The 13,544-nt window shown below is 47.1% G+C and overlaps 1 protein-coding gene across 1 annotated transcript; it reads left to right on the plus strand.

Moving 5' to 3' along the window:
* The first annotated feature begins 780 nt into the window (after window positions 1-780).
* Window positions 781-13,186, plus strand: LOC108922677 (ras-related protein Rab-14-like). The gene is made up of 8 exons (XM_018732958.2): window positions 781-906; window positions 7,819-7,877; window positions 8,439-8,492; window positions 9,491-9,668; window positions 9,868-9,934; window positions 10,244-10,331; window positions 10,489-10,519; window positions 10,629-13,186. The coding sequence occupies exons 2-8, from the start codon at window positions 7,826-7,828 to the stop codon at window positions 10,804-10,806; spliced, it is 648 nt and encodes a 215-aa protein (XP_018588474.1). The 5' UTR covers window positions 781-906; window positions 7,819-7,825; the 3' UTR covers window positions 10,807-13,186.
* Window positions 13,187-13,544: the final 358 nt, after the last annotated feature.

Genomic DNA, 13,544 nt, shown 5'->3' on the forward strand with positions numbered 1-13,544 from the left:
TAGTACAGAGTAAAACACAAACACCGGCAAACTCACACCCTAAAGACAATTCAGGGTCACTAAACTGCCTCTCTGTGGAGTGTGGGAGGAAACGGGAGCACCCAGAGGAATCCTAAGCAAACATACAAACAAAATAGAAAAACAAACACAACTAACGCGTTTATAGACCAAGGATTGTGATGTGTCGCCATCTACTGGCTAAACTAATTATGACTTAATAATAAATGTACTTGAGAAATGTGTCACTACAAACATGAGAGAAACGTCTGCGGCCAATACGAACAATACAGTTATAATAAGTGTAAATTTATATATTTTTCTCACGCTTTTCGATTTGCGTATGTATACAGCCGCTTTTTACTGTATCAGTCAGGGTAAGTACCTTCACTAAGGGTACTACAGCACAGCAGGAGGAGGTGGGGTTTGAAACTGGGTCCTCCGAGTAAAGCGCAGCGTCTCTAAGCACCACGCCACCTGCTGCCCCATATGATATAACATTGAACATTTCATATCTGGACGGAGGAAATACGAGTTTTACTCGCTGTTCATAAAAACATTTCTTCTTGAACCCTGGCTTGAAACGCTGGCAATGACGTCAGATAAATTACATTTTCCCTTGGGTGTATTAGTAGCTTTAGTTTTATAAATGAATAAAAGACGGGGGGGGGAATTAAGTGCGACTTCGCTACCTTATCGCCACCACGGTTTAATTTGCGATGATGCGCGTGCGCGCTGGCCAGCGCGTGCCCTTTGTCCCAGAAGCCCCCTCGGCACCGCGGCGGAAACCCCGTGTAGCGAGGGCCGCCATCTTGGAGAGGCGAAACGCGTCAAACCCGGGACGAGCTGCGGGTCGGAAGGAGAGCGTTTCATTGCACCGCGGACGAACACCTCCCGAGAAGCAAAACGGTGAGCGCGAGGCAACGCGCACAGAGACACGCGGCGCGAGGCGGCCCTCCCGGGACAGGCGTTTGTGTGCACGCGCGCGCTCAGCTTTTCCAGACGTTAGCTCGCTGTGTCTGTTAGCCGCCGCTAGCCTTAGCGTTAGCTTTTTAGCCGGGTTAGCTGGTGGAGTCCGTGGGACAAAAACAGGAAGGCGGGGGGTGGCTACACCCAGATCACACAGAGGCGTGCGACAGGCGCCCGAGGGCCGCTCATCGCCCGCACAGCCCCGGTACAACCTCCCCGTTGAGCCCCGCTGCCGCTCACGGTGTCTTCACCCATTTTTTTCCCCCACCGTATATATAGCGCGGCCCTACGTGCTCAGCCATGACCGCTCGCTCACCCCGCACCTCACAACGCCGGGCTCACCACCCTCACAGCCGGCTTTAATTCAATATTTGGCGGAAGATGTGAGAGAAAAGTGGACGTCGAGACACCGAAAAGTGCGTTTGGGGTGATGATAGTTGCCGTGACGATGTTGTTCTGGCGGTTCGTGCAGTGACTGTGTGTGTCATCGCCCCCGGCTCTCCACCTCAGCGCTCACCTCAGTCGCTCGACTCGTTACCCTGCGCTCCTCCCCGCCTTCAAATACCTCAGTGCTCGTTTTCCCACATGTGGCACATCTTCCCGAACTGGGGATCCCGTTGTCACCTCTAACCCTAAACATACGATCGCTCCACCGTGACGTCTCTCTAGTATTTCTATTGTTTTCCTGCTCTTGCACCCATGTACGTTTACCGCAGTATTAATAGTAGTTGAGGCTCCCGGTCTCTACCTGGATTGCTGGGTTCAGGAAGTAACCCTTGGTCGTGATTCATCATTGAGCTCTTGGAGGTATTTTTGAACAACGTTGCCTGGCAGTTTTAGCTAGTGTGTTAAATCACAGTAAATAGGGGCTCTTGGTGACAAGTTAGTCATCATTAAGGAGGCTGCTGGATCAGCCCACGTATGACACAGAGTGGCGAGGAATGGTGTGCATTGTACTGTCAATTTATCCTTCATCTGATTATATGTTTGGGTACATTGACATCCCCCCCCCCACAGCTTCTTCATCCACTTGTCCGCCTCGGGGTTACCGCGGTCCAGAACCCGGAAAGAGCAGAGTGCACCCTGTCCAGGGCCGCTGCAAGCAGCAATCGACATTGTTTTTCTGTAAATCTAATTTTACGTGACATTTCCATACCTCGGTCACAGTGCAGCGCTGTGATTCGCATACATTCGCTCTGTTTTCTGGTGAGATCCCAGGCTTCAGCTGTATGGCGTTGTGATGATCTGCGGTACTTAAACATCCATCGCGAGGGCTTTTAAACTGTGTACGCTTGCGTCTTGTTTATTTACGTAGTTTTACTTAGCTGACGCTTTTCTCCAAAGCGACTTAGTGTTGAGCAATTTAGGGTAAGTACCATGATCAAGGGTTTTACAACTAGAGGTGGGTTTTGAACCTGTGACCTTTGGGTTTAAAGGCAGCAGCATTAACCACTACCCTACCAGCTGCTGTTTATATGTCTTCCCATGTCATTTGTGCTTGAGAGAAGGCCACCGTGTCGCAGTACATACCTGCATGCCACTGGGAAGCGTTTCCAGCTGCTACTTTTCTTACTCCTTTAACTAGGAAATCCTTTAAAAAGGACAAGTTTTTTTTTTTTGGATGTGATTCTAGGATTCCACTCAATTATTTGTCATTTTGATCAGTTTCATCACGAAGCCGTACTCTTCGTGTATAGTGTTAGCCAGGTGCCTGTCAGTTTTGTTTACAACTGCTAATTGTTTCACAGTTGAGTATATGAGATGAAATGGCAGGTCTTTGGGAGTGTCTGATTCCGCGCTTCGGTGGTGTGTAGTCTGTGAACGTAGGTTTTATTGTCTGTCGGATTATTAGTTCCTCAGTTTTCAACCATTCGTTCAAATTGTACGTTTTGCGAGCGTTCTGCTGTTAATCTTGAAATCGAGCCGTTTTACTGCGTGTGTGAAAACATCTGCTTGGTCAGTTGTCACATGTCGAATCCAGGTGACTCTCTAACAACCACATGGAATTATTTTATGTAACCAGTAGTACAAGTACTTAACTTTTCAGGTGGATGGAGAGTCCCCTGGCAGGGAACTCTGTTCCGGCACGTGACGTAAGTCCCCGACTGTAGCCGCGCCTCTATTAGCCAAGCCATTCGCAAGCTTTCTTTGCTTTTCCCCGCCGTCGTTGCTTTATGTTGGAAGTGGTATTTAGTAATTGGATTCTCTGCTGTGCAGATGCCTTTATGAAGAGAAAACAGCAACACAAATTTACCGCAATCTGCAAGTCTAAATAGGGCTTTATTTTTGCACCCAGCTCAAAATACAGATGGCAGTTTCATGTGGCTTGGCCTTGCAGTTTTACACGGATTTGGCCGTGGATTAAAATCTGTCTGTAGGACTCGGGGAAATTGAAATCAGATTGCTTGCGAGCAAAGTTTAAAAGAAAACGACGAACAAAACGAAACCGAGGAGGGAGGTAGTTCCAGTTAGAAAGTGCTGTGGGAATTGTAACCGTGCGGTTGTAAATCGGCGTACGGGAGATGGGGAAGTACAGAACCACAGCCCACCTACCTGCTGCCTTTTTCTTTTATGGATCTGTGCCGCTTCCTTCAAAATGCAGGAAGTTTTTATACTTATTATTTTTAAAATCAACTTACAGGCAGTAGTAGGGTGTTGTAGGTGGGCATGCAGTTTCCTCACCTTTATCGTCACCAGGCTTGTCGGAAACGGCTCTGCTGTAGTCGTCACGGGCGTGTCACATGATGGCTGATCTTATGAAGGGCGTTGGAGACGAGCACCGCTATGGGAGGGATTTTGGAGACAGGGAGATGAATTCACATGATCTGTGAGAGGGGCAAACGGTGAATTTTTTTAAATGCTTTTATTATATAATTGCACCCTTCGCAGTGTGTTACCTCGAACTGGTGAACATATTGTGGTACAAAAATGCAGAGGAAAGCTAGAAGGCTACAGGGGAGAGAATATGACGATCCTAAGGCTGGTGGAGGGGAAATGGAAGCACAGAAAGTCCAAGGCCAGTTGGTTGCCCACCACTCTGAGGCATGCTAACATTGTACAGTTAGGGGAAATATTAGTATCTCATAAGCAGTTTTTGTAGCAGGTAGGTGCTTGTCCAGACCACTCCTTTGCAGTTAGCAGATGATCATCTTTGCTCCAGGAAATGGATGTGGAGAGTGCTCAAAATTTTCAGCTGTGCTGAAGTCTTGCCAGCTCTTTGGAGATGGTGTAAAGAAGGACGGACACTTGTGCACCAGGTGACAATTAGCAGCATGAGCCCAGTTAAAAAAAAAAAAAAATATATATATAATAATGCTGGAATCCCTAGCAGATCCTAGAAAAGTAATCTTGCAGTGTTTGTGCCAGCAGTAGATAACTCCTATCTACCTTATTTCCTCCAAGGAATAATGCTTCTGTTTTTTCAGTTTTAATTTGAACAGGTTTTTTGCCTTACGGCAGTGGTTTCATATGGCAGCATCTGTAGACGTTATCGCTTAAACAGATTTCTATGGGACTGAAAATGAGTGCATCTATAATTTTATGCATCTGCGGTGGTATCCTGTAAAGAGAGGGCAGGATTAGTCCAGTGTGGAGCGCCATGTTAAAGGGGATGATAGACTGATTATGGCCTACAGTCATTAGAAATCTGGGAAGTAGGTAGTGTTTAGAGATGCCAGGTTTTTGGTTCAGTGGTTGCAGATTTGAGTGCTCCCTAGTAAAAAAAAAAAAAAAAAATAATGGGCACATAATTGTATGTAGTTTAACTCTGTAAGTCACTTTGTGGAGAAGCGTCAGCTGATTGAATAAATACAATGTGAATCTAAGTCTGCACGTACTAAAAAAAGGTAGACAGCAGTGGTAAAAGTGATCAGTGGCAGCACCAACATCTAGAACTCGCGCACACACACACACACTCTGACTGAAACCGCTTGTCCCAAGTGGGGTCACGACGAGCCGGAGCCTAACCCGGCAACACAGGGTGTAGGGCTGGAGGGGGAGGGGACACACCCAGGATGGGACTCCAGTCCGTCGCAAGGCACCCCAAGTGGGACTTGAACCCCAGACCCACCGGAGAGCGGGACCCATCAAACCCGCTGCGCCTCTGGTTAATGTAGTGTGTCTCAGTGTGAGGAAATGACTTCCGAGGAATTAAGCATTAATAGTGGCAGCTTAGGGGTTTCTTTGTGTTTGTCACCATGCTGAAAAAGGAGATTTACACTATTGGACTGTAGACAGCACACATCTACAGCAGTTTAATGACTTTTCGCTGTCATCTTCTGACGAGTATCTTGGCCTGTCCTTTCTACTGAAATGTCATTGTACTCGCACTGAAGCAAGTGTCAATCTTGTCTTGTGCTTCTCGCTTAGCGCTGGCAGTACGGCATGCAGGAGTTTTTCCGCAAAGTGTTTTTACACTCTGATGGGTTGAGTCAAATGTTCAGTGTATGGTTGCCATGAGTGAGAGGTAAGGATTCGTGTTTGACCGAGCTGCACAAGAAAATTGCCTTGCAGTGCAGCAGAGACATGGCTCGTGGCTACAAGGCTTCAAATATTGGTTTGTGCTGGTGTGTCTGCTGTCAACGTGAGACACTTTGCAGTGCAGCTTCTTTTTAACACGCAGCTTTCCTTAACCACTGCTCACGTTGTACTTGTTCTGTAAGTACCCGGGATCTTTAGAAGCCGTTTATATTAAGAGTAACAGTTGCCTGCTGGAGTGATTAATAAGTTTATTGTGGTAGTGCTCTGCGGCACAGTGTATATCGAAATTGCCCGATTGTTAAACGGAGAGTCAAGTGACTCGCCAGTCAGTGACCCCACAATGGTCACCTTCCTCCTGCCTGCGCTGAATTGTTGTTTAATATTTTCCAAGGCAGCTGGGGCCGATGTATTACTGCAGCTGTTTGCTACCGTCTGCTCCCCTGCTTGGTTTGTGTCAAGTGTTGGAGAGACGCTAATGGGTACGATTGCTTCCTGAGTGCCACCCTATGCAATGTAAATTTTCCGCTTTTACATGAGCTCACCCCTCAATAGCATCCTTGGGGGATAAGTGTGTGTTCTGAAGCATCTGTGTAGATATTCAAGTTTTTCTTTAGCTACCATTCTCTGTGCTGCTGTTAGGTGCATTTGAACTGAACAATGTAAACGCACACAATGATTCAGCCTAATTTTGCACCTCTGTTACTGCATACAGGAGGGCGCTCAAAGTAGAGTAATGTCAATGCATAGGGCAGGTGGCAGTGGTGGTCATTGAGTAGAGCTGTGGTCATTGAGTAGAGCTGTCCTCTTGCAGTCAAGAGCCCTGGGTGCAATTTCCACATTCTGCTGCAATACCCTTGGATCAAGTTGCATACCCTTAATTGAAACAATTAAAAAAAAAAAATAAATAAAAAAAATTACCCAGCTATGCAAATGGATAAATCATTGTAAGTAGTTCAGTGTACAAAGTTCCTTTCTAGAAAAGTGTAGTTAAATCATTAAATTGTGTGTTTCATGTGGACCAGTAAGTAACGTACAGGTTAGAGATGGAAGGCTAAAGAATCCACTTGCTGTTACTTTTCTAGTACCGTTGAACAAGGTACATAACATGCGTGACACCGGTACAACTGCCCACCTGTATAAAAGTATTACGTTGCTAAGCAACAGATTAATAATATGTGTAGCTTGTTTCTATATTCCATGAGATTTAAATTATAGAGCACACAAGCTGTTCAGGCAATATTTGTCAATACATTTTTTTATTATATCTCCTGCTCCTGTATGCACTTATACAAATGCACTCCAGTTGAGACATGCCACCCATAGTTTGCACATTGGCGCATAAATACGCAGCTACTTTGTCGTAAGTGGGTTTTAGTTGGGTTTTGTTTCTCTGTGATAAAATGGAAATGTCTCAGCCTTCCTCAGCCCTCCCTTGTGAAATCTTATTTGCCTAATCTGCATGCCTCAGAGGAGGGCTGATGAGCTCTTAAAGGTTTGAATGAATGATTAGGGCAACTCGCATGCGCTGGGTGAGCCAAAAGTGGATTTCACATACCTAGCTGTGTTTTTTTTTTTTTTTTTTTTTGGCCTTATGGTACTACACTGAAGGTAAGCCGGCTGACTTATGTTGGGTGCACCACTTTTGTGATTAATCTCCTCTTAAAAGAGGTGGCTTTTTAGTGGCTTGCAGCCTATTTGGGCCCACAAATGCCTTTGTAGATTTAATCATCAAATTTCTGTTTTTATGATAGGTTACAGTATCGTAACATTTTGTAGCTATGTTTGAAACTGAGAAGTGCCTCTGCGAATCATAGATCACAGGTCACGGCAGAACAGTAATCGGTTTAGCCTGCGGAGGAGCGAGTGCGGTCACCCCTGGATATGCCCGCTATCACTAGTCTTGTGATCCTACTGGCACGGCGATGAACAAGAGTTTAGTTCCCGTCCTGCTGCCTGGACGAGACGCTGCTGTATCTTAGTGAACTAATGAAATGCTGAATACTCGCAGTTAGTCTTGGCCCTGTACTCTGACCCCATTACAGTAAGGTGGGTCTAGCGGCTCGAACGCAGGTTCTCGGCTTTAGCCTCCCTCTTCTTTGCGTATTATAGGCTGTAGGCGTCGTGGGGCAGCACAATACACTTGGAGGAAGCCACTCTCCTGAGTCCACCCACAGGCCTTTCGGGTTTTCGGCTGATTGTAGGCGTCAGGCCGTCTCACCCACCCAAGGGGGCACGGTCAGTTTGTTTCTCCAGGCCTCCTTCGGTCCCCACTGCAGATCTACCGGTCGTCTGATTGCCTTTAGCCCCAGCGTTCCACTTTGCGTTGAGCTGGATTTCCTCACCGAGGCCTCTCTTTGTGTCTGCCTCTTTCAGAGCCACGATGGCCACCGCTCCGTACAACTACTCCTACATCTTCAAATACATCATCATCGGTGAGTAACCGCTCGTGTGACACATTCCTCAGATGCTGATAAAGGCGCCCATTTCCTCACGATGCCTTAAATTATTGGCTGCCTTTGGCAGATATTCTTGCCCAATGTTGACACACTTTCTCAGTGGTGGAATTGCAGGGTGACATTGTGTTTGTATTCCAGCTGAGGCACAGCTGTAAAAATGAATAGTTTCTCAAAGCTTTTCTTTCCGTGTTAATACTGCGGGGACGCAGGGATTTGTTACGCTGAGCTACTGTCTGTGTGCTTCTACGCGGCGTTCTAGAACACTTTTCCCGGCTGCGGAGTTCCGTTTTAACGAAGGCGCACGTCATCACGGAGCATCGGCTTTGTTGGTTCTGAGAGCGCTTGCTGGTGACAGACTGAACCCCATCGCTTATTATTTCTGGATTTCACTTCTCCCTCTCTGCTCTCCTCTGGAGTTGGGCAGGGAAGCACTGCATTTGGGGTTCTGTTGAGTGCTTACTGTGCATGGAATCTGGTGCGGTTTGAAATGTACGATCTGTGTGTCCTATTTTAAATTTTTTCCCCTTCCTCTTGCAGGGGACATGGGGGTGGGGAAGTCATGTTTGCTTCACCAGTTCACGGAAAAGAAATGTAAGTAGTGACCACTAACCCAAGTGATTTACCCCCCGCAGTGTGTTTGTTTTTTTGTTGAACACGAGTCCCAATCCTGTAACTGAGCTTACTTGTTGCGTTGTCTTTGTCTACAGGGTGTGTGGGGTGATGGGTACTAAGTCATGGTGCTGTTTGAACACAAACACTGACATCACACTAAACAAAGCAGCATAGTACCGTACTCCAGATACTGCATATACACTGCTATTAGTACTATGTTGAACTCCTCACGGAGGTCCCACAAGCTGAATTTTTACCACTTCTGTTTACACCGAGTCCTTGTGCTACAAATGATCGTGTTACAAATTTTGGAATATGTGAATATTTTGGATTCCCCCCCCCCCCACTTGCCTATTCTGTAAACTTTGTTGTGACACAAAAGCAACTGTTGTACATTTATTAATTTAGCAGACAGTTTTCTCCAAAGCGGCTTTCGGTGTTACGATACAATTATTTACCTAGTTATACAGCTGGGAATTTTTACTGCAGCTGTTTAGGGTAAGTACCTTGCTCAACGGTACTACAGCTGGAGGTAGGAATCGAATCTGCCACCTCCGGACCAGCTGTTCCTGTAATGAAACTCGCACAGTGTTTACAGCTCACAGTGAATGACAGCAATCAGTAACAAAAAAGGAATGTTACACATCTGTGAGATGAATCAATCAGCAATAAGTACTAAATAGGAGTGTTTATTTTCAGTCCATTTTAATGTAGCTCAAAGTTGTCTTCCAAAGTGTTTATTACAGGTATGTCCAGTTTTAATAGAACTTGACCTGTCCATAAATTGAGTTTTCACAGTTGGGACGTAGTAGGGAAAGTCACATTGAAATTATAGAGTTAAAGAGATTTTCTGTCCCAACTGTATGTGTTTGGAGAGCAGCCAACACACTTTTGGCGCTTGAAAAGAAACTGGCCAACAGTAACGTTTTCCTCTTGAGCTTGGATGTGTTCTCACTCCTCGCCTCTTTGCCCCGCAGTCATGGCGGACTGTCCCCACACCATCGGGGTGGAGTTTGGCACACGGATAATAGAGGTCAGTGGCCAAAAGATCAAGCTGCAGATCTGGGACACAGCTGGGCAGGAACGCTTCCGGGCTGTGACGCGCAGCTACTACCGCGGTGCCGCCGGAGCCCTCATGGTCTATGACATCACCAGGTGAGGAGGTGTGGACAGAGTTACAGGAGGCTTTGTGGTCGGTCTGGCTCGTTACAACCGGTAGTGTTAACGCTGCGCTCGGCTGCCTCCGCTGGCCCGTGGTTTTCCTTTTTCTCGTTTGATACCCCCACGTGGGCAGGGTCACCGCGTGTCCCGCTCTGCTGCCGTGGCAACGGCTTCTCTCTGCGTGTCCTTACAGGAGAAGCACGTACAACCACCTGAGCAGCTGGCTGACTGACGCGAGGAACCTCACCAACCCCAACACTGTGAGTGAGACGCCACTCGGGCGGCTTGAGTTCCGAAGCCTGGCTTCAGACCATTTGTTTGAAGTTAACGTAGTTACGATGGTTTTATATGGAATTGCTTCCTTGGTGATTTCATCACAGCCCCTGATTAGATTTGCCTTTGCGTGAGGCGCACTGTGGAACAAGCCCTGTTGCTTTGTATACCGTGCAATGGCTGATGGGTGTTCAGGCTACACAAGTAGACCGAGTGTGTCCCAGCTGAAGGGCATGCAGAGGAACAACACCTGCTTCCCCTCCTCACCTGCACACACCCGGCCCACCTTTCCTCAGGTGATCATCCTCATAGGCAACAAGGCCGACCTGGAGGCGCAGAGGGACGTGACGTACGAGGAGGCCAAACAGTTTGCTGAGGAGAACGGTGAGGGTCTGAGAGCTGCGTAGAGTTTACGTTTGTTTTGGGATGACCTGTTAATCTAGTAAAACCAGCTGAGAAACACCTGGGAAGGTGATAAAGATGAACCACTGAGAAAGCTGATTTTGATAACCAATAACTTGATGCCTTTTTTTTTTAACAGGACTTTTGTTCCTTGAAGCTAGTGCAAAAACGTAAGTTTTGCGAGGAATTTCACAGTTGCATTTTTTCCGTGTTGCTGTAACGCGGCAACTCCATGTCCCATTGCTGACGCCGCCTGCTGTCTGTCCGCTCGCCTCACAGGGGAGAGAATGTGGAGGACGCCTTCCTGGAGGCGGCCAAGAAAATCTACCAGAACATTCAAGATGGCAGCCTGGACCTGAACGCGGCCGAGTCGGGGGTGCAGCACAAGCCCTCGGCCCCCCAGGGTGGCCGGCTAACCAGCGAACCACAGCCCCCACGGGAGGGCTGCGGGTGCTAATGACCAACTGCTCCCCATACCACCGTCCCTCCATCACATCCCCAGAAACCCCTGCCAGCATCTCCCTCCCTCCAGGAGCACCCCTGCTTGGCCAGGCGGTGTGAGTGAGGCCACGGAGGGAGACCCTGGGGGTGGGCTTCAGGCTCACGAGCATCTGCCCCCCCCCCCTCCCTTCCCTAGTTCACTGTCAGCCCTGCTCTCCCATCCTCTTGTGTCCTTCTGTTCCTCCACCGACCCGCCCCTCTCAGCACAACTCGCATCCCAGAGAAACCGAGACATGGGTGGTAACAACCTTCAGAAATGGAGAATTGAGATGCTTTTTTTATTTTTCATTTTATAGTTATTGTATGTATATAAATAAATGAGGTTTATTCATGGAATCTGGAAAGAGCAGAGCGATACAACTCGTCACCTAGGGTTCGTCTGTCACCCCCCGCACGGTTCGGTTCAGCGCTCTTCACATCACACGTGAGCGACTCCACTTCGCTGTTGCGTCACATTGCGCTCGCGAGTCGGGTGTGGTCAAAATGGTTACGCAGCCAGGCTCCCCGGCTGCTATCAGTCAGCCTCGGGCCACCAGAGGCAGGAGGAGGGTGTGGTCTGGCCACTTCGTGAGATGGGTGGAGCTCCAATGAGTGACCTGGTAACCATGACAACCCAGGAGGATGGACGCCCGAGGTACAGCAGCTGGCTGAACACATGCCCCAGCCCTCCTGTAGAGCGGAGAACGTGGTTGGGGGTTGGGGGTGGGGGATGGAAAGCAGGGCTGTCCCATCCTGTCCCGCTCATGGAGAGCTACACTCTTGCACATTTGGCCCCAGCTCTGTTGCAACCCACCTGAAATGCCGTAAGGGACAGGAGGAAGGCTCTCTGGGAGCTGGATCGGGGCCCCTGTGCGTGCGTCTCGCCAGTTTCCAGGAGTATAAGAGGGAGGGCGGTCCAGGTGCTCCTTGTCCTCCGTGCTCTCGAACCCCCGAACGTACTGATAGCGCCTTCTGTCCCTCTCCGCACGTTGTCATGTGTTGCCTTACTCGTTATGATTGATACGTCGTCTTTTCTTTGCTGCTTGCTCTTCATACACGTTTGACACCTTTGTCGAAGTTTTGTTAAATGTTTTGTTACATTATTTTTATCAAGGAATCTGACTGTGGAAATGGGAAGGGGGGCAGTGCAAATGTGGGTGGGGAAAGTGTCAGATTTGAACTGTAAGGCTGCTGTCCTATATATTGGCTTGTACATTAAACAGTGTATATTGTACCGGACAAACAGCACGCGTCTCACTGGCCATTATCACCTACCATGAAGAGATCTACACCGTTTGGCTGCCTGTATATATTGCTATCTGTAGTGATTGACACATGAATGATGACAGTTTTAGACTGTGGAAAAATTGTGCAGGTGATGTGTTAGTGGGATGCTTGTAACTGACACTGCAAATCTAACCAATAAATTTGTACGGTTGAAACCCTTCTCACCGGCGCCCCCCCCCAATGGGCACCGTTGGGTGTTTATTTCTCTATGCTGATGTTTCTCCCTTGCCCCTTAGTTGTAATTTGAAGGGTGGGTGGAGGGTCAGCCCTTTTCTACTCTTAATTCAGTCTGTTCTCTTTACCAGGAGCACCTGCACTGATGTCCTGTCTTAATCCTGAGGGGGTGGGGGGTTTGTAGTGAGAATAGGATCCTTCGCTGGCTGCATCCCACTTCCTGTTTAGGCGACCACGTCTGGCTCTCTACTCAAATTTAAGTAAATATGTATAAATTTTGAAGGACCTGCGCTAACAGTTAATTGCATTCTGTGTGTATATGATTTTAAACTTATTTGATTTTAATAATGACAATAAAAGATCTAGAAATACATTATACAGTACATTATGAAAGTTGTGGCCTCTTTTTCCTGTCAGAAGAAACCTTTCTGGCCTTGAACTGCTCTGTGACCGTTTCACACTAGAGCAGAAAAAAAAGGATTCTCGGCAAATACATTTTTTTTTTTGCCTTGATGTTACAGTGTGGTGGGGAGGATCCAAACTCCTAGAGTGTCCATTCTGTCTGCAGCACAAGGCCCCTGGCTTTCCCACACAAGTTTACTGCTTCACTTATGGTTGGGAGGATTCCTCTTTATTTGCTCACAGAAAGGAGCCCTGAAGCAGTGTTTCAGGAATCAGCTGCGCTGGGGGTACAGGAAGCAAGACTACGGTGGAGCATAGAATTCTAACAGTGTTCAATACGAACTGGAAACTCCCACAATATTGTATTACTACACTGATGAACTCAGTATTATGAAATACTATTTGTGCCTTATTAGACTTTAGGGTTAAATCTTAATGCAGAATTAATCTACACAAACAGTCCAGCTTGACAACACTTCCATAAAGTTGTGCAGCACTTTTTCTAAATGGCAACTTTGTAGCTGTTTTAAATTATAGACAGCTGTGGGTGTAAATATGGGCTAGTATATAAAAAGGTTCCTCACAAATCTACACTTTTATTTAAAGCTGTAATTTGATTACTTTTCTATCATAAATTACAGAAATTAGCTTTTTTTTTTAAATTTACTTAGTGTGTTGAGTAAGAGCAGTTCATGGAAATTTAATAGATGACATTTTTTGTACATAATGATTTCACAAAGTAAACATGTCCTGACAGTATGTATGGAGCAGCTTACGCTAGACTAAGGCTGTGGAGTCACATTTAAATATGCAAATTTAAGTAGAGTGCTTCTCAGTCTCGGTCACAGAGGC

The sequence above is a fragment of the Scleropages formosus genome, chromosome 6, assembly GCF_900964775.1.
Source record: "Scleropages formosus chromosome 6, fSclFor1.1, whole genome shotgun sequence".
Taxonomy (NCBI): domain Eukaryota; kingdom Metazoa; phylum Chordata; class Actinopteri; order Osteoglossiformes; family Osteoglossidae; genus Scleropages; species Scleropages formosus.

Excerpts from the sequence above, each read along its gene's own strand:
- LOC108922677 (XM_018732958.2), top strand. The coding sequence starts at position 7,826 with ATGGCCACCGCTCCGTACAACTACTCCTACATCTTCAAATACATCATC. Across the intron at positions 9,669-9,867 it reads ATGGTCTATGACATCACCAG|GAGAAGCACGTACAACCACC; the intron begins GTGAGGAGGTGT and ends GTGTCCTTACAG. Across the intron at positions 10,332-10,488 it reads ACAGTTTGCTGAGGAGAACG|GACTTTTGTTCCTTGAAGCT; the intron begins GTGAGGGTCTGA and ends TTTTTTTAACAG.